This window comes from Carettochelys insculpta, chromosome 4, assembly GCF_033958435.1.
Source record: "Carettochelys insculpta isolate YL-2023 chromosome 4, ASM3395843v1, whole genome shotgun sequence".
In the NCBI taxonomy this organism is placed as follows: Eukaryota; Metazoa; Chordata; order Testudines; family Carettochelyidae; genus Carettochelys; species Carettochelys insculpta.
In genome coordinates, this window is record NC_134140.1 from 105,356,820 (window position 1) to 105,378,728 (window position 21,909).

Genomic DNA, 21,909 nt, shown 5'->3' on the forward strand with positions numbered 1-21,909 from the left:
AATGATTAATTCAACCTGGCTAAAAAGAATGTCATAATTCCATTTTTCCATTGTTTATTTTCTTTAAAATTAACCAGTGTCATTGAACTTAAGTACACCCTAAAAGAAGCAAAATGAGGATAAGGAAAAGGGAAGAGAGTTATGTGTTAGCTTGCCAATATGGAACGCCTCTCTGAGTATTACTGTACAAGTCCTGTTGATTCAGTGATGTCTTTAATAACCGGACTTTTTTCTGTGTTCAGCTATGATGATTTAAGAATGAATCTACACATATTGTCCTCAATAGGACACTGTTTTGTACATGTGATAGTGTGCATTTATGAACAAGTCTTCCAACTACAATACCTGTTTATTATAAAAAAGAACTAAATAGCATATGAAGCAACTTTACAGAATGAAGATCAGGAATTAGCTTGTAGAGACGCCAAGGATAGAAAACAAAAGGGATCATTTAAGCTCCCAACTGGAAGTTCTATAAATGAACAGCTGTAATTCAAAATATTTAGAACTGATTATATTTTACAGAAACTCATCAACAGCACCATATAGCAGAGCAGAAAAGATATATATTACTTTCCTATTAACCGTTTTAACTTGTAGCAAAGACAACCTATTCCAGCAGGAAAACTCACAAAATCCCATCACAAGGACCCTTTTTGTACATTTAGAGAAGAATTATCATATGGCATATATGATGGTAGTTGAGGAAGAGGAGAACGTGCCTGTGATTCTGTAATTAACATGGTTACGTCTAGTGATGTTCAGCTGTCGTCTCCTATTACCCCTCTTTTACTTACGATACATCAATGACATCTTTATCATTTGGACCCATGGTAAAGAGATTCTAGAAGAATTCCACAGAGACTTTAACACTCTGTGCCCCACCATCAACAATGCCACACACCATGTATATAGGACAGACTGCAAACACTCTTCGACAAAGAATGAATGGACATAGAACAGACATCAAAAATCTGCAAATACACAAACCTGTCAGACAGCACTTTAATGGAGTGGGCCATTCTGTTAAAGACCTGAAAGTTTGTGTTCTACTGAAAAGAGACTTTAACAACTGTCTACAGAAGGAATGCTCAGAACTAACATTCATAATCACATTTGACACATTAACACGTGGTTTGAACAGGGACAGAAATTACCTGACTCATAATAAGGACTCTTTTACATACTTTGGTGTTTTATCTAACTCTTAACTTCCCCACCCCACAGCCACTCCCTGCCGTCCCTCTGCTCTTCTGATTTGCCAACCATGACCATTTTTCTGATTTGTCAACCTTGATAACAATTTTTGGACCTCTGTGCTTTGTATATTGAGTCTGTACATTATCTAAGAAGTGGGTCTGTCCCACGAAAGCTCATCACCTAATAAATTATTTTGTTAGTCTTTAAAGTGCTACATGACTGCTTTTTTGTTTTTATCTACTTCAAGTTACTTCAAATATTCACAAGGTACACACTAGCAAACGTAAGCACAACAGTCTGTATATGTCTGGGCAAAAAGCTATTTGGCATGCTTACATCCCTTTCTGCCCTGGGGAGCTCTGGTCATTGCTACAGCTGGGGAAAAGTCCAGGGCAGTCCTGAGGCTGAGAGTCCCCACTGAAACTCAGCTGAGGTAGGACTCCTCTGAGATTTTATCCCTTACCTGTTTCCTGGCTTTGCACAAACTGGCTCAACGACATTTTTGTGTTCTCACAGGGCTGAAGGTTGCCCTGGTTACTACTCTCTTTGGTTCCCACATCAAAATGCAAGTGTCAGGGCATGATATGGCTATCTCATGTTTATGTCTGCAGGGTCCAAAGCTGTAACATAGGGGTGGGAACTTGGTTGTGCCACAGGAATGGAAGTTTCCATGCTTGCTCTCTGAGGCCTGCAAGCTGCTCTTTAAGGCCTTTAGGCCTACAGTCAGGTCTGTTGGCATGTTACATAACATAGCTCTCTGTGTTTCATCTTTTATTATGCACACAGGTCACAACCTTAGATGGTAAAAATCAGCACAACTTTACTGCAACCATTTGAACTGTCTGACGAACTATCCCTCTGAGAACCGACCTTGCTGGCCAAATCCTTTGGCACTGACTCAAAAGTATTTACTATGGCCAAAAAGCACCCTCTAAATCTATATTGTTTAATCTGCTGAAAATAACATGCTATGTCAATACCACAGAGGAAAGTTTCTATTAACCATGGGGAACTATGCTGTAGAATCTACTGAATGAAGAATTAACTGACTACAGGTTGAACTTCTCTAGTTCAGCACCTCTAGCTCAGCCTATGCACAGCAGCACTTCGTTAGTAAACTCCCAACACCCTAATTACCATCCGTCCTTCGAAGGAAGGTGGTAGTGTAGACAAGCCCTATAAGATGCCACAGGGCTTCTTGTTGTTCTCGAAGATACAGACTAACATGGCTACCTCTCTGATACTTGCCGAAAGATGGAAGGTCAATATTGTTTAGCAGCATTACCAACATTTCCATTGCTTACTGGGCTCTTGGAAGACACTTAGGGGAAAATCAGTGCTAAATAACAACAGAGAACACTGAGAACCAGGAGTGGTGGCTATAAACAAACTTCATGGGACAGGGGGAAATTTGACCACACCGTTGATAAGTGACAGCCAGCTAACTAAAATCATGCCACGGTACGGATGTTGCAGACCAGAGGGTGCTGGACTAGACAGGTTCAACCAGTAAAATGTTAAATTCTAGAATAACTAAGATATATGTAATTCAATCAACTTGTCTTCCAAATTACGAATAGTACATGGTATTTACATTTATAATGAATGCCAGATATGGAAAGTAATAGTAACAGGACTTTAATTACTGTAATAATAATTTGTAAAATAAAAGAACAAATTAAGCATAGTAAGAGCCAAACCAGCCTTTCCTGCCCAGGGGAATAATGTGCTATAATGCATGACAGTGCAGAGTGTGGGAAAAGCAGCCTCCACAGAGCTGCTACAGGTTAAAACTCCCAAATCTAGCTTTCTCTCACCCGGATCTTGCAGGACCAGAGAGTCCCAGGGCTGGGGCAGAGGAGGGTAAATGGGAGCAGCCAGACCAGTGGCAGGAGCCCAAGGCAGGGCAGCCACAGCTGGTCTGGCAGCAAGAGGGGGGCCAGCAGCAGCCAGGGAGCCCTAGCTAGGAGCAGCACTGGTCAGGGCTGGTATGCTGGCAGGCCAGGCTGGGGAGCGGTGGCTCATTCCTGCGGCCAGGCAGGAAGTTGAAGCCGAGGCTAGTGGAAAGCCACAGTCCTGAAAACAAATTTGCAGCTTTGCATGGCATGGAAAGAAGCTGAAATTCAGATGAGCCCCTGGTTGCATTTAGTAAAAGGCTAGGTGTATCAAAAATGGCCTTTCTTCTTACCCACAGGGGTGCCAACCAGAGCTTTGATTCTGAGCCTATTATTTGCAACATTTATAAACAAACCAAGTATGGGTACTGCACACTAAAGCCTAATATTTTTCTTCAGTTAGAGAACCAAATGGATGTAGACATACACTATTTATTCAACTGTTCTTACATACCCAATTTTGAACACTAATTCACCTTTTTCACATGTTGCAAGCTACCCATTCATTCCATTCTTAAATTGTTATTGATCGACTAATGGGACCAATTCAGTTGTATTGACTTACTACATTTGGCATCTGTAGCAGGCAAAGGATAATCCTAGGTCAATTAACTATGTCAATAAAGCCCACATTACTTATGTGGCAACATTTAGCCTCATAACCTGCCTTTAGATACCCATATCTGAAACGTTTGACTGAATTAAACATGTTTCACAACTCAAGTTTTTCCTCCCTTGCAATATTACATGCAAACACCCCCATTTTTCTAATTGATGATTGGTTCAGGTTAGACAGGTAAATTCTGTAGCATTTATATGACCGGTTTGTTCCTTTAGGCTTTCTGTACCTACAAGCAGCACAGGATCTGAGATATGACATGACCAGGACTGTAACGGACATGCATTATTTTTTTCCTGAATGAAGTTCTGAGCTCACAATTTAGTGCTCCACCATGTAATAGATCACAAATGAGTTCGTTTCACTATACTGCCTTTCTGCCAGTTAATGAAACAAACCTTGTCATCTGAATTTTCTACAGCTACACAATTGTCAAAATATAAGTGTCTAAATTAGGATCTACACCTGCACTTTCAAAGAGCGGGTATACAAATGCCTATTTTAAAAACACAAATTTGGACACTGGAACCAACTATAAGGCTCTCAGGTGTGGCAGTCATGGAGCACTACAGGTCAACTGCACTAAATAGTGCCTCATGACTGAAGGCACCCAGAACTATATAGTACTACTTACCTGAGCCCAAATCACTATGTAGCCAGCCATATCTGTGTAGCTTTCACTATATAGTTTGTCATGCCTATTCGGTGAGAATCACTAAATTTACAAAGAAAAATACAAAACACAAAGAAATGACTGTTCTCACTCTTCATCACTTTCATTTATTTCACAAGAAAATGCACAAAGAGAGGAGATTAAATACTAGCAACACCCAGCACCTGGTCAAAATGAGTCCCAGAATTGGATAAATAAATGCAAAGCTCCTTTTCCACGTGCACAATTTGTCTCAAATCTGTTGATGTTCTCCTTTGCTGGTCTATAAATATACCAGTTCTTCCTCAACACTCCTGATGGCTGAAAATAGACAGCGATGGGAGTTTGAAGAACTATGCCAAGAGCAAAGAGCTCAACATCTGCTCCCCAGAATTTGTCCCACTTCATTTGGCTTTGGAGCAAGTACTTCCTCCCAGCAAGAGCGACCAAAGTTTTGAAAGTTTCTTGATATTCAGGAGATTTCATCACAGTCACAGCAGCAGCCCTGACTACAGTGTAGTAGTCTCCAGACAATGCAATCTCTTTGCTTATAGCCCTAAAGAGGCAACTGCCATCACCAATAATCTAGTCTAGATTATATGGTGGACTCAGACTTGATGATTTCTTCCATAACTCTTTGTTTGATCAGTGAATTGGAACGGGCAGCTTTTTACAGGCTGCAGTTTGCCAAGTAGCTCAGGGGCTTGTCAGCATGACTCTCACCTGTAATTCTGACATCAGTGTTTGCAGGATGAGATGGTTTTTCACAAGTAGTAGCTGGCATGGGAAAGATGGCTATGTCAGCATGGTTCTCACTGAATGATACGTCAGGGTCTGCAGGGTTTGATGATGGTGAGCTTGTCTTAGGAGGGATTTTGTGCTCATAAGAGGCTTTTAGATTTGAGCCTTGATATTTCTTCTGCAGTGTATTGCCTCTCTCATTCACTAAGGTTTTCCAGCCCTGTGAGTTTTTTCCATGACTGCATAAGGGCCCAGATAGGGTAGCTGGCCTTCATCCCCCTTTCTCTTGGCCCTTTTCACATTGTAGAGGATCGCGTTTTTACCAGTTTTAATGACTTCTTGCTGCTTATGGCATTCTTGTGCCTTAATGTTCTTTGCGGCCTCCATCTCTACAGTTTTTGTACCAGCTTCCTGTGGGCCAAGTGATCTTGGACATCACTGGCATCTAAACTCCACTCAATTAAACCATGATCCATTGGAATCTCATCATTTAAATCTTCACTGTCATCATTGTCTAGGCAGCACAGGCTTCCTGGTATATAAGTTCATAAGGTGTAACACCTGTTGACTTATGCTGTGATGTTCAGAATGAAAACAAGACTCCCCTTAGCACCTTTGGCCATTCTTCTTGTTCACCTTCTAACACTGCCATCATAGCACTCTGAATTGTCCAATCTGCATGCTCTACAAGGCCGTTTGCCTGCGGGTGGTAACCATTGGTGACCCCTCCGCTTTGCTCCTGTTCAAAAGATGTAAAATTTTTCAAACTTCTTTATGGAATTCATGCCCCCAGTCATTGATTTGTATTTTGGTCCAAACAAATCTGCAAATCAGCTTGTAAAGGAAAAGTGCCACCTCTTCGACATTCTTATTCTGTAGAGACTTTGCCTCTAGCCATTTAGAAAAATAATGTGCTACAACACAAATACACACATAGCCCTCTGGATTTTTTGGCAAAGAACTAATATCTACTCCTACATGGCGCCATACTTTATTTGGGCAAGGTACACTGTGAATCTCTGGAGCTGACTTGCACATTTTTGTGGCCCCTTTTCTGCCAGTGCTGACAAGTGGCAATATATTCTCTAACATCCTTGTTCATATTTTGCCATCAGAATCCTGAGTCTAATAACTTCCAAACATTCTTATAGCAATCAAACTGCCTTCCCAGTGGCTTAGCCTGTTTTGTTGTTTCTAACCCTTCAAGAGCACATTTCAGTAGTTCATATCTTTTTCCCTTGTCCTTAATAATCTTTAAAGCATCATTTGCCAAGGGTCTCTTCGGTTTCATAATATTGTTTTACCGGTAACAGAGCTCCCCATTCCTTATTGTGAAACTTCCAGCTTGTTGAATAAAATTATTCTTCATCCCAATATTCTTGACTCCTTTGACACACTCAGGGAACTCACTGCTCAACAAGTAACTTTTGATTTCTTTGTAATTGGGTTCACCACCAACCTTCCTTGTTTTTTTTTGATCTCACCATCTTGGACTGTCTCCACATTTTAGAAAGATCTCGCCATTCTGGAAGTGGTGGATCCTGATTAACAAAAATTGAAGTAATGGATAACAGAACGTAAATGTAGCAGTGATAATTTCAAATAAATATGGTTTCAAAATTTAAGTGGCCAACTGTTCAGAAACGTCTGCTCCTCTACCTTTCATGGTGGAATGAAATTTCATACCTTCATCGGCTTTTCCTACGCATCCATTGTACACTCTATGACTGACATTCTTTTTTCAGGCAGTGCACGGTATGCAGTGAAACTCACCTGACTTAAGGCTATGTCTACGCTACATCATAAAGTCAATTTTAAGGCAGTTAGATTGATTTTACAATGACACTGTTTTCACTGTGAATGCCATTAGGTCGATTTTAGGTAATGTTAAAGTCAATATTATTACATCTGCAAAGCAAGTTGGAGTAGCATCAAGTTCAAATTTAAAAGGTCACATTAATGCTAGTGTGGAAACAGCAATCATTTACATCGACTTTATTGGCCTCCAGAGGTGTCCCAAATTTATTCCACAATGCCCCATGGCTGTCTACTCTGCCTGCTTCCATCTCCGCTGCTCTCCAGGTGCACAGAAAGTAGGTAACAGGAAGCCCACAAATTTGAATTCAGCACTAGGAAACCCAGGAAATTGAAGTGGGTACCTAGGCCCATTTTGAATTCATTTCTTTATTATCAGTGTGATGATTGCATCTACTCATGAAAAAAATAGCCCTAACACAGTGTGGAGGCTTCTTCCCTGCACAAGACAGAACAGGAGAGTCTGAGATTTTTTTTCTGCATTGGTGCCAGCCCTCACCCCACTGCACCACATGAAAGTTAAGCTGTGGGGGTCATGCTTATATGAGAAGCTGAGAAACTTCTTTTCTGAGGTTCACCTTTGCCTAGCGGCAGCCCTCCCCCCACACAAAGTGACACGCAGTTGGAGTCTGAATTGAATATGCAGCGCCTCATTAGCTTTAGGACACTTCCAGCCACAGCACTTCGAAAGCACCGCTTTCAAATGCTCGCGGCTCGGCGCAGCTACATGGGGTCCTTTTCGAAAGGACCCCGCACCTTTGAAAATCTCCTTATTCCTCTCAGCAGAGGGGAATAAGGGGGTATCAAAAGGTGTGGGGTCCTTTGAAAAAGGACCATGTAGTCATGCCGAGCCACGAGCAGTTGAAAGTGGAGCTTTCGAAGCACCGTGGCTGGAAGTGTCCTAATGCTAACGAGGCACTGAATATTCAATTCAGCGCCTCATTAGTAATCTTCGGAATTGGCATGGCCATTTCGAAGTTTTGGCCAAGTGTGGCCACAGCCTTTATGTTGTTGCTCTGAATGTATCTTGGTTGCACCAGAGGACTTAGGACCTTTAATTTAGGTTTCCAAGTTCTTACAGTGGACTATATGTTATAGATATTTTGCAAAAACATGGGTCATGACATCAAAGTGTCTTGCCCTCTTTTCAGCTGATTGCCTATCTTATGAATCCTATACAGCTCACAATCTAAAGGCTTTTTAACCCCCTCTTAATCTTTGAATACATTAGCAGTTACTAATAGAGAGCAAATTGGCCCTTTAAATCAGTCATATGAAATGTTAAAATAGTTTACCTGTGTGAACGTGTAAAGAATATTAAAAAATATGTCTTGTTTCATTAGTTTTTTACAATATCCAATAATTATGGTTTGTTTGATACATAGATATTATTACACAGAATCTTATCAATTATATACACCTCTTTTTTCAATCTAGAAATCTCTGATTAAGTTACCTTTGCTGTAGTCCCAACTTTACATATACTAGCTCCATAGCAGTAGCAAATTGGGATGGTAACAGGAACACTAAATTCCCCTACTGCAATTCTGAATCCTTCCAGTGTCCTATATTTTCTCCAGCAGAATCGATTAATTGAAGAGATTCGTCCTGAACCACAAGTGACAATGCATATGTAAATTATACAAACAGCTCATTGAAAAATACTGTTCTGCCTTTCAGTCATCGTGGTGTTCCTGAACAGAGACATTCCTAGATATCGTGTATCAAGAGCACATGATGCACTCAAGAAATTAAATTTAAGTATGAACTCTCAGGTCACTGTGCTCAGATTGCTAAAAATTATGCTTGCTCTAGCATTGGCACTGGTTCTGTATGAAGTTTAATTTTAGGGGCTTTATGGCTGTATTTTATTCAGACTTTAAACTTTTTCTCTGATGCCAAATCTCATTTATTTGGTTATCTACACACTGTCATGATACAAACTTCTGATTCATTTAAAAAAGCCATCAGGACATCCTCTATTCACCTCACTATCAGAAAGCAATAATCAAAGCATCATGAAATTGGGAATCAGAGACAAGATATTAGTGAAATCTCTCTGTAAAATTATCCATCAAATCACATTTATCTCTCAGCTGCATTCATTTGCACTTAGGACTTCACTGCTAACAGCCAAGCTATCATACATTGTGGTCCCTCTGCCGGATCATGAAACATCTAACTCAGGAACAAGTGTAAGAAAGGTGGAGAACAACTATATGAAAAAACAGCTTTTATATTCTGAGTTTCTATGTACAAACCATTTTCAGTTACTTTGGCTGTGTATTTAACACAACAAAAGCAGTTTTAAATTTTGAAGATATTAGGTCACCATTTAACATAAATAGATTTTAAATTTATTAAGAAATAACTGTCATTGTAGATATTACAAAAATTACCATAAAGCTCAGTAAACCTTACTTCTGGTAGAGGACTGGCCGGTTTGGTGAGGATTCCTCCCACATAAACAACATTTGGTAGTGTGGGTCTTGGAAACTCAAGTGCTATATCAGTACACAGCATCCACAGGCTGGAGTCATGTACCAAATCATACATCGACCGCTCTGGTAGCACCTTGTATTTCTGCATTATCGTTTCATATTTTGGCAGAACCAAAAAATTGACGCCAAATCTTGAAACCAGATAAACAACAGTGTTTTTAATCCTCTCTAGAAAGTTCATATGATCTGTGAGAAGCGAGTTAAATTCTGGAACATAAGATAAAGGAGCTGGAGCACCTACTTCCGCTGGATACCAAAGGCCAGTGGAAAAAACAGCGTATTTAACGCCCAAAAGGTGAGCTATAACAAACCCACACATCTCATTAGGATCCACTAGCAGTAGGTCGAATTTCTCCTGTTTCAAGTCATGCATTAAGTTCTGGTTGCCCACAATCATGTCACAGTTCTCCGAATAATGATTCAGGATGTCAAACAATTCCAGTGCTGTCAGTCTTCCAGAGAAAATACTCCTCATTTTGGACTGAAGAAAATCATCTGCAGTGCTGCTATTAAAGATCCCTGGGTAACGTTGGAGCCTATAATGATTAGATGGAGGGATGTGTCTGCCCTCGGAGAGGAGAAACACTGTCTGATGACCTTGCTCATGCAAGGCTGAGGCCAGGGCCTTGAAAATATACAGATGGCTCTCAAACATAATTGGCGGCACAACAACAATTTTGGCAGCCCTTGCTATCCCGACAGTGCCCCACAGGAGAATGAAAACTGGAGTGTAAGACTTCATAGCTGAAATGACAAAAGGAAAAAATTATTTCAACAGATTTCAGTCCTACTTGTTGTTTAGATTGGGGTTCTCAAATGTCATCATACCATGACCCCCATTCTGACAATAAAGTTAATACATTACCCCTGGGTGGGGGTCAGAGCCCAAGTCCCAGGGGCCACAGACCAAGATCTACTGCTCCAGGTGAGGATGGAGGCTTCTGCTTCAACCCTGGGTCCCAGCAAGTCTAACACTGGCCCTGGTGACTCCATTAAAACGGGGTTGTGACCCTTTTGGGGGTCCCGAACCATAGTTTACAGTTTGAAAGCCAAATATTGCTGGACCACAGTACCAACTGTTTGCCATGACCACTTTTGGAATCATTTTATCCCACAATCTTTCTGGTACCATTCCCTGAGAGCATGATAGCCACTTAGAAAACAAAAAAAACCAGTTATGTTTAGTTTCTTGTTAGACTTTAATTTTTTCTCTCTCCCTTTTCCCTTCTCTCCTTCCATCTTGTTATACAGGTGAGTAAGCAATTTCTTCAGATATTGATACAGCCCCTATATTATACAATAGCTGATGAGGACATTACAGCTGGTGCCTCCTACAAGGTACTGTATGCATAGCTTCTGAATTACACATGCTATCTGACAGCAAAGGGAAACAAGAACTTAGGCTACATCTACATGATCTAATTATTTCAGAATAAAAGCAATTATTTCAAAGTAACTTTGATAGTGTCTAAAAGATGCACATGCTATTTCAAAATAAATTCAAAATAGTGGGTGCATTTTTTTGACTCCAGAAAACCTCACTCCATGAGCAATAATGCCTGTTTCAAACAGTATTTCAAAAGAGGTGCTGTTAAGACTCAGAATAGCACTATTTTTTAAATAGCCATAATGGGCTCCAAAGGCACTATTTCAAAATTGCACGACGGGACCCAGAAATGCTATTTTGAAATTGCTGTATGCTATTTTGAAAATTTTGTGTATGGATGTGTTATTTGGAATAATACTGCTGCATAGGTGTATTCTTAATGGCCTTAAAAAAACCAAAAAAAAACGGGTAACCCTAAGGTTTTTTGTTTGTTTGTTTGTTTTTTGAGGGGGAAGAAGGTGATGGAATCTAGTATTCATAAGGACGCAAAGTCCTACAAGCCAAACTCTTTTGTTCATGTAACAGGCACAACTTGTGAAGTAACACTACATCCTTCTGTACAAACATGCCTCAGCCCTATATCCAAAACACTGGTGGGCAACCTGCAGCTTGAAAGCCACATGTGGCCCATCAGGGTTCTGTGTATGGCTCCTAAGATGTTTTGTTTACTGTAGCCAATGCACAGGTTGCCAAATTCTGCTGTCTTTTTCATCCACATAGTAGTTTTTCCTACCAGTATTACAAAAGTGTCACAAAGCAAGGGCACATGAAGTGAGGTGTCTGCTAACTGCACACAACATTGTGAGAACACTCTGAATGCAATCAAACAGCTTCTGTGTTTGAGTTGGCTCTCCCCACAAATGCTAGGTGCAAAGGCGCAGGTAGCAAAACTACTCTGTCTCCAGACACTGTCTTGGTTACAACACTCTTGCAGCCCACTAAGATGAAGGAGGGCCAGGCAGGCAGCTCACCCACTAGCCTAAGTTGCCCTCACTGATCGAGAACTACCATCTCTGCCAACGCACTCCTCACTCTCTCAGCTGAGAATTCCAACCACTGTGATTGTGAATTTTGGGATTTGCACTCATTATCATAAGAGCAGAAGTACCTCTGGTCATCTGTGGGCAAAAATCATACCTGGGACATTTGGAGCTTAGTGTCTGAGCCTCTACTGCATAAGCTAAAAAGGCAATTGCCAGTTAGCTAAGGCTGTAAAGCAGACTCAGATGTGGTCTATCCTAGACCTTATAGTTGACTGCAGATATGCAATTCTAGCTATGGCAATTGCATAGCTAGAATCGACATATTTGCAGTTGATTGTAAGGTCTGTCCTCACTGAGGGAGGTTGATGGGAGTGTTTCTCCCATCAACTCCCTTACTCCTCACAAGAGCAGAAGTACAGGGGGTCGACTGCAGACCCCAGAGACACTGATTTTGTGTGTCTTTATCAGATGCGTGAAACTGAACTCCAGGAGATTGACCTGTTCGCCCAGTAAGTGTAGACATACCCGCATTCTGTCTGTAAGTGGTCTTGGTCACACCTAGATGGGACAATATGCCACACCCAGAAGGTCTGTGGGTTACATGTTTCTAGTGTAAGCTCACATTGTAAACCCACTGCACAGTTGCTCGCAGCCTTCAAAAAACTTCCACCTACATTTTCCAGGCCTAGCCTCTGCTGAGGGTGATTTTCTATTTTGATACAAAATGGTTCAAGATTTCTCAGTAGATGGAGGATGCCAAAACAAATTATATATAAAAATATTTATATTTTAAAATGTTATAGTCCAAACAGTAACCATCCCTGAAGTGGAAGTACCTGTGAGAATTGCAGCAAAACTGGTTTTTTAAGACTGAATTCTTAGACTTGGAAAGTTGCACATTGCACATCAGTACAAGTGTTATACTTGTTTGACATTTGCATCACAGGGAGTTGAGATGTGCATGTTTGCATTGCTACTGCAGGTCATGGTTCAACACATTTCAACTCTGCATGTTCGTGAAAATGTCAAGCAAATATAACAATTACACTTGTGTGTAGTAGGTCTGTAAACATGGGCTTAAGTTACACAGGTCAGCATTTAAGTACATGCTTAGGTCCCATAAACGTCATATGGAAGAAAGGGGCCAGATTCTGGCTATAAACCACCAACAGAAAATTCCTGCACGACAAACAAGTTTCTTGCACGCAGAAAACCAGCCCTGGTTTCTCACATCTGCAGGAGATAAGGGGAAATTATAAAGAAGCTGTCACAATTGGGGAAGGACAGAAAGAGGGTGTGCCACTCCACACTATTGATTCTCTACTAGCACAAGGGAGCAGTGCAGGCTGATTCACGGCATTCCATACTCCCCATTCCAAGGAGAATTTCAAACATAGAAGAGCATCTGTCCTTGTATCTTAGTACACATTCACAGGAGAAAAAATTAATGCACCAAATCGAGTCTTTGTCTCCTGGCTTCTGAATGCTTAACATTGAATAATCTTATAATTCCCTTAACACAGGCTGATTTATTTTTTTAATGTCCACAGAATAAGACAGCGATGCCTTTGGGTCACTAAATAAGAGGAAGAATAGTCAGAGAGGTCGCTGTGTTAGTCTGTACCTTCACAAAACACAAAAGCAGTCCCATAGCACTTTGAAGACTAACAAAATAATTAGGTGATGAGCTTTCACGGGACAGACCCGAAAGAAGTGGGTCTGTCCCACAAAAAGGTCATCACCTAATAAAATATTGTTAGTCTTTAGTGTGTTATAGGACTGCTAAATAAGAGGCTGTGTGTCAAGAAAAGCATCCCAATTCTCCCTGCTTACATCTAAATAAGTGCCCTGATTTTCCAAAGTTGTGAACAGCAAGTAATTTCCAGCACAATCAGGACTAGCACAAGGCTTGTGCACTACCTATGTATGATTTAAGCACTATTTGAAAGATGTGGGTGGAATATAAGCTTTGTATTGTGTAGTGAGTCAGTATGGCCTCCTGCAGACCCGGAGGCAGGGGAGACTATGCAGAGGCCCTGGTGGGCGGGGCTGGAGCCAGGAGACCAGAGGCCCGCCCCTCAGAGGGCGGGGCCAAGGGCTAGAAGAGCCAAAGGCGCGACTCAGGAGCCATTCGGGCCTGGGCCTCCGGGCAGGGAGGACGTGCCTGCACGAGCTCCTCGGCACCAAAGGGAGAGGGCCTGCGGCCGCCCGGCCAGGCCAGAGGAGCAGGTCCCCAGAGGCTCCAAGCAATCCCGGGTCCATATGCCCCAAGGGGACTACCCGGACTTCCCAGACCTACCAGGACCTTCCCGCCGGCGGAGACCCCCCGCCTTGGAAGAGGCCCCCGGAGCGGGCTGCCCCAGAGTCCCGGTGGATCCTTACAGCACTCAGACCCAGGATCGCCTTGCGTCTCCTGTATTACCACCGCCCGACTACCCTAACGACGTTGTTATGGACGACTGGCCGGAGCCCCCGAAGGTGGATGACCCGGAGGAGACTGACCTAGGGGGACCCCTCGACCAGATGGACTGGGACCTTCCGCCAGCAGAGGGTGAGGTAGGAAGTGGCCCGGGGAACGACGCACACGAACCAATGGCAGTGTGTTGCGGTCTGGATCCCCACTGCCGGGGTTGCGTGTGAGCGACACCCAGGGCCCCGGGCCGGGTCGCAGTGGAGTGGGAGGGCCTGTGACCCCCTACCCCCCCTTCCTTGACAGGGCCAGCCTGTGCTGGGCCTGCACTTAAACCCTTGTGTTGCTGCCCCGCCCCAAACTGAGGGCTGGGCCTGTGTTTAAACCCTTGGGTTGCTGCCCCGCCCCAAACTGAGGGCTGGGCCTGTGGTTACACCTTGTGTTGCTGCCCCGCCCCAAACTGGGGCTGGGCTTGTGTTTAAACCTTGTGTTTCTGCCCCGCCCCAAACTGAGGGCTGGGCCCAGAACTGTGCTAGTACTTGGGGACTGCTGCCCTACCCTGAACTGAGGGCCGGGCCTAGAACTGTACTATCACCCGTGAACTGCGGCCCCGCCCCAGGTTGAGGGCTGGGGCCTGTATGGTGTTGTAGCGGTGAGCCGCTGACCACCCGAACTGAGTACGGGCTGGTGCTCTAACCCCTTTTGCTGCCGCCCGCCCTAGGCCAAGGGGCTGGGCGTCTTTGGACGTGTTACAATTGCTACCCATTCAGCTTTTGAATCCAAATATTACCTCTGGGATGCACCTGCCATAGGTTTAGGTTTTCCTTGAAAGGAAAAGAGACTCAATATGTACCACCAGCAAAGAACAGAACACATAAGATATTTTCTAATATTCAATTATAGAAACAAATGTAAAAAAAAGAAAAGTGAGTCAACTGCAATAACTGCTTTAGGAATGGAATATTAAGGCAATTTATCTTTTCCTCATGTTTCTTGTAGATTAAAAAAGCAAATACACACAACATACTGTCTCGCAATATACACCATAAAAACAGCTTGTTGACATTTTTCCTTGCTAAGGGACTTTGGCCTCACAGATTAAATAAAAATTGAGTCTCACTCTGCTTCATAGAAAGAGAGTGATATACAACTGACTGTTATTTTTATGCCTCAAATTTGAGATCTTGTTAAACTGTTCCCATGTGATCTGAATTGTCCACCAGTCTGTCACCTAGAAATTTTAAACACTATTTGTGTATTAACATCTGGAATATTTTGCATATTGCTGCTACGCCACCTTCCAGCTAGAACAAACACGAATTTACAGGAAAAACCTATTGATTGCACTGCTTAAATATCATTGATTCTTGTACAGAAGCAAAGCAAATAAAATGATTGAATTCTGAAAACAGAGGTTAGATGCAGTTTTATGCTTCATGGAAAAAGTGAAAGTTCCATGTCAAGTGAGTTTTAAACACAGTGGGCTCACCTACACTAGCCCTGTCCTTGATAGGGGACACGTAAATGAGCCAGATTGAAGAATAGCAGTGAGGTGCTGTGTTGCATATGCGGTACCTCATTAGCATAATTCCCACCATGCTAACTTCGAAGTTGCTAACTTCGAAGCACCGGCAAGCTGTGTAGCCATGGGCACTTCAGTACCAGTGCAACTTCAAAGTTCACTTACTCTCAAAATCTTTTGGGAATAAGGGCACTTTGAAGTTGTTGGATAATTCGAAGTGTCTGTGGCTACACGGCTTGCTGGCACTTCACAATTAGCAACTTCAAAGTTCACATGACAGGAATTATGCTAATGAGGTGCTGCATATGCAGCACAAAACTGCATTGCTAGTCACTGATCAGGCTTGTTTACATGCCCCCAGTTAGTGTAACCATCTGAAAAAAAGATTTGGTGGCAGTTCCTGCTCACCCATATTAAGCACAGTTTGCCTTTTTTGATCAGCTGCTGTACAATGGTGTAGCTTCACTGACTTTATAGAAATATACCGAGTTATATCATCTGGCTCCATTGCTAAACTCTAGAGCAATTTTTAAAACATGGTTTGAATCTAGATCTGCCATGCCCATAATATACATGCAAACTTTTATCAAATCAATTAAGCTGGATCCATTTTTAATTCAAGTTTTGAAAAGACTCCCTTAAGTTCGTTTGGGCTCAGAGAGTGCCTTTCAGCTCCACTGTATATGTGAAAGCCACAGACTACACTTTTATTTGAAAGCATCTAAACAATTTAATTATATTGTGTATTATAACTATTTAATTTAAAAACTGTAAAAACACTTCAGAGTATCACTTTAAAATCAGATATACCAGATTTATATTTACATATAAATATTATGAACATTGGTGCTGAAGAGGAACAGTTAAGGTATTTTTAAAAAAAAAAACTTTTCTTCCCATTTTCTGCCAATACAATAGAACTAACTAAATAAACTACACAAAGAGGTGAGTCAAAGTCAATCTAATTCAGATACAGAGCTCACATTGATTATTTATTCCTGAAGCTGACCTAGAGCACCTTTACATATGCTTGCAAGGGAGAGTATGTTTTAAGAAACTGTATTGTTAAACATGTCATTAGCGTATCTTCATCAATAAACCTACTGCACACAAATTTTTATTGCATAAATCTGCAAAATTTTCAGCTCTACTTATCACTCTAGGAATTATTTCACTTTCTTTCGAGCCCCAGACCTGACCAAAAAAAAGAAAAAAACGTCTGCATAAGGTACTGGCTATCAGTTGGGAAATCACTGATTGAAGATCAAAAAATCATTCCCATGGCAGGGTTACTGTATCCTTTGTTAACTGCAAGATCAGCAGTTCACTGTGTAAGAGAAGGTGTGTTTGTCAGTGTTGATTATAAACTTATGTAAGTGCAGCATGAACAGTGAAATATGTCAAAGTTTTGTTGGCTTCTCAGGAGCAATCCTGGTAATTTAGGCACGGGTACATTTGCCTGCCGTGGTCTTGCACTTGCACAGTGGGACCTTGGTGAGCTCAAAGAGGAGTGCTCACACTAGTAGATTTCTGAATTATAGATAAATTCATAAGTTTTCTGTGGCATGGGAGAAAAAGTACATAGTATAAAAGTAAATTTCATTAAACTTCCCTATTGGAGTCTTTGGTGGGTGTTGACGTTAGGATTTTGTTAGATTTTTTTACTCAACAAAGCAGAATGAGATCTGATACGCACTCTTCCCTTGAGATTTCTAATTCCCACTTGTATTTGGTCAGTTTTTACTCCTTTTCCAAAAAGCAGTTTTCTCCCAGTCCTTGAGGAGAGTCTTGTCCATAAGGCAAGTTATGCCAAAACACTTTTGTTTCCAGTGCTCAAGAACTCTAGTACTCCTCTCTGAATCTGACTCCCCTGCATCACCTGGGCCATTGCCTCTCTCTGGAGGATATCTTGGTAATTCATTCATCAGATACCCATCACAGCTCTAGGTTTGAAGGAAATTGTGATTCCTATAATTTAATCTTTTTTTTAAGTTAATGAGTTCTGAATCACAGCTTTGATTTAAGAGCCTAAAGAAAATCTTGCACTATGCAAGGCAGCAGTTGCCATCAATTAATTTTTGGGGGATTTTTTTGTTTGTTTGTTTTTTGTCTAGGTGTGGGAAAAGCAAAATCTCCAGTGTACTAAGACAAAGACGCTTCTTCTTGTGACAACATTCATTGACACAGCTCTGGAGTAGAATCTAATGATAATCATGGACTTGTCATAACAAGGGATGAGCAATAGAGATCTTACTGAGAAGGCTACAGATTTCTAACCTGAAGATGGTATCAACTACTTGCTCTCATGTGAGCACTACTTGGGAAAAGCAGATGGCTGGAATAATGTTCTGGAGTGAGCCCACTGACATTCATTGTTCCTCGTTATCAGGCTTCAATAATTCTCTGAACTTTTTTTTTTTTAGCAAAAGTTTCATTATGCAAATATGGGAGGTTTTTGTATGCTTCTGACACCATTTGATGCATTCATTTTGCATATTTGGATAGGAATAGGATTTTTATTGAATTCATAAAATGGTACACTTATGTTATGTCTAGATTGCAGGCCTTGGTCAGGAGCCCAGAGATCTCCCAACACAAGTCTACTGCTCTTGGAGCCTTCTACCGACATTTTGGTCATCCTCGTTCCATTAGGAAGAAGGGATGTGTCAGAAGAGAGGGTTTTCCCCGAATTTTGTCCCTGTGTAGTCCAACAAAATGGCCAGCCAGAAGCACAGTGGACAGGACTGCCCAGTATCCCTGAAACCCTGTCTGTTGACAGAGGGCCCCCCAGAACATCCAGACCAGCTTTCTATCCTCCAGAAATAGTCTTTAAACTAGGATGTTAGTAAAGGCAGCTTGTAGGTGATTACAATGATTTGAATACATTGTAATTTGTGATAATGTAATTATGTAATTCATAACAATGTATTTAAATGTCTATGTTTTTTACTGTTAATAAATAAAATAGGAAAGTATATAAATATGCTGAAAATAGCCTCCCACCAAAACCAACAGAACCTCCTCTGCCCCCAAATACATACACCTCCTCAAAAGCATCCATTGGCAAAAAAAAACGAGAGAGAGAGAGAATCAGCTCCTATGATGGTAGCAATAATAATTTAAATATTTATACACTCTGAATGGAACATTGGAGAAATGGTCGGTAATGAACATAAAGTAGAAGTTAAGAATTGTAGAAACCTAAACAGGGACATAAAGGAAGATAAGGAGAACCCAGAGAATTAAGGACAATTAGTCCGTGGCTACACTAACACCCCTCTTTCAAAAAGGGGATGCTAATGAGCCACTTTGGCAGATGCTAATGAGGTGCTGCTATGCATATGCAGTGCCTTATTAGCATAATGGTGGATGTGCGCTCTTCGAAAGTGCCGCTTTTGAAACATGCACCACCGGTGTAGACGGGGACCTTTAGAAAGGACCATCAGATTTCAAAAGCCCCTTCTACCCATTTGGCTTTGGGAAGAAGGGGCTTTTGAAATCCAGGGGGTCCTTTCAAAGGGCCCCCGTCTACACCGGCGGCATGTATTTTGAAAGCGACACTTTCGAAATGCCTGCGGCCACCATTATGCTAATGAGATGCTGCATATGCATGACTCAATAGCATCCCCCTTTTGAAAGAGCGGGGGCTAGCGTAGCCCTGGCCTTAGAGTATAAGAACACAAGGAACAAAAAGAATCCTGCCAAAAGTATTGGCTCATTAATGACAGAATTACCAATAATAATGCAGAAATTACAAAAGTATTCATTAAATAGCTCTGTTCTGCATTGGAAGGAAGGTATAATCCCATTTTGTGATAAAACTCTTTACACTCTAGGGCTGTGGCCACACTACAGCCTCCTTTCAGAGGGGGCATGGTAATGAGCCACTTTGGCAGTTGCTAATAAGGTGCTACCATGAATATGCATTGCCTCATTAGCATAATGGTGGCCACATGTGCTTTGAAAGTGCCAGTTTCAAAACACACGCCACCTGTATAGCTGGGGGCCTTTTGAAACAAGCCCCCTGACTTTGAACGCCCCTTCTTCCCATTTGATTCTGGGAAGAAGGGGCTTTCAAAATCTGGAGGGGTCCTTTCGAAAGGCCCCCATCTACACGGGCTGTGTGCACTTCAAAACCAGCACTTTTGAAATGCACACAGCTGCCATTATGCAAATGAGGCACTTCATAGTCATGGTGGCACCTTATTAGCATCTGCCTTCGTGGCTTATTAGCATGTCCCTTCCAAAGGCGAAGTCTAATGTAGCCATGGCCTCTGTCGACAGAGAGGGCTTCCGGTCAGGCATCCCTGCTTGCTGAGGTGCCATTCCACTTTATGTCACCAAAGGGCAACGCAGTCTGGCAGCTCCCTGTCGACAGAGCAAGTTGTGTATTGCGGCAGTTTGTTGACAGTGGTTCTGTTGAGATTTCCATGTTGACAGTGACTTCTGTCGACAGATGCTTCTAGTGTAGACATAGCCTAGTAGTACTAAGTCAGTAATTACTAAAGTCAGACGTTTTTAAATAAGCATGGCCTAGTAATGCCTATCCAAGAATTTTAAAAGAGCTGACAAAGTACCTAACTGGACAACTAATGTTGATTTTCAACCAGTCTTATAACTCCGGGTAAGTTTCAGAGAGGAAGAAAGTTAATGTCTTAGCAGGATAAATAGAGTGATTCAGGTAATTATAGCTCTGTAAGTCTGACTTTGATCCTTGGCAAAATAACAGAACAGCTGATTTGGGACTTGAAGAATTAAGAGGGTAATGTAATTAATATCAATCAACACTAGTGTAGAGAAAAGAAATCTCATCAAACTTATTCGTTTTATGGGTTTGGTTGATAAAGGCAATAGTGCTGATGAACTGTAATATACTCAGACTTCTGACTTAGACTGTTCATCTGGTACCACACAGCATTTTTAGTAAAAACTGAAAATGATACAAAATCACCATGGCATACATTAAATGGATTAAAAGCTGTCTAATAAGATTTCAAAACACAACTGTAAATTCAGAATCATTGGTTGTGTTTGTTTCTAACAGGGGCCTGCGCGGATCTGTTCTTTACACTACACTATTTAACATTCTTATCAATAATCTGGAAGAAAACATAAGATCATCACTAATTAAATTTCCAAAGGACACAAAATTGGGGGGCACAGTATTTCTGGAATATTGTATCGGAGTCTGTTGTCTACAATTTAAGAAGGACATTGATAAACTGGAAAGGATTCAGAGAATAGCCACAAGAATGATTAGAACACCTGCCTTATAGAGATATATTCACAGAGCACAATCTATTTAGTTTAACAAAGAGATTAAAATATCTAAGTATCAACAAGCAGTACAAATACTTAATAATAATTTCTTCAGTCTAGCAGACAAAGGTTTAACATGATGCCAGCACTGGAAGTGGAACCCTAACCAAATTAGACTGGAAACAGGGCTTTAATTTTTAAACAGTAAAGATAAGTAACTTTGGGAGCAACTAACCTGATTTTAAAGTCAAAATTTTAGAGCGGTGAGGGGGTTCTTTGGCCTGTGTTATCCAGGTGGTCACACTACATAAACACAATGGTCCCTTCTGGTCTTGGCATCTACACAGCTATTACCGGTTCTTTCGTAAAACTACCAATAATAAAAATCAATGATTAACTAAATTGCAGCTAATAAAATGAAAATAAACCTTTAGAAACTGCTACTAAGGCTACAAACAAACATTCCAATATTACTAAATAACTACTTCAGTTAACAAGCATAATATTATGCATATTTAATGACAGTGTTATATTCTTACTGAGAAATAAACAAGGATTTACATTCTACATCAGTATGAAAGAGATGTAACAAAAGCTGAAAGGCTGGTATAAATTGTGAGCATTCTAAAGAGATCCCCTCTAATCTCAGGGAAGAAGAAAGTACACTATATGCCTAAAGAGAGTATTTTTCCAGATATTATGTTACACATATACCTCCAAAAGCTACATAAATTAAGGATGTAATTCCATCTGAGGGTTATGGTAACACAATGTCACCAGAACTCCTCAATGAAATGGAGGTATTAATATTCACACTGTAGAGAATGTTAATGCTTTGTTTAATACAAATAGTATTACATTTCTTTTGCAGCATAAAAATCAATGAAAAGCAAAATAAAATGCAACATATCTCCACAAACAGTTC

General features: G+C 41.2%; 1 protein-coding gene across 2 annotated transcripts in view; it reads right to left on the bottom strand.

Moving 5' to 3' along the window:
* Nucleotides 1–21,909, bottom strand: part of UGT8 (UDP glycosyltransferase 8) — a 92,797-nt gene that overhangs the window by 46,841 nt on the left and 24,047 nt on the right. For both annotated transcript variants that reach the window (XM_074991963.1, XM_074991961.1), the window contains exon 2: nucleotides 9,344–10,167. In XM_074991963.1, the coding sequence (XP_074848064.1) occupies nucleotides 9,344–10,165 (822 nt within the window). In that variant the 5' untranslated portion in view covers nucleotides 10,166–10,167. The remainder of the gene's footprint in view (nucleotides 1–9,343; nucleotides 10,168–21,909) is intronic.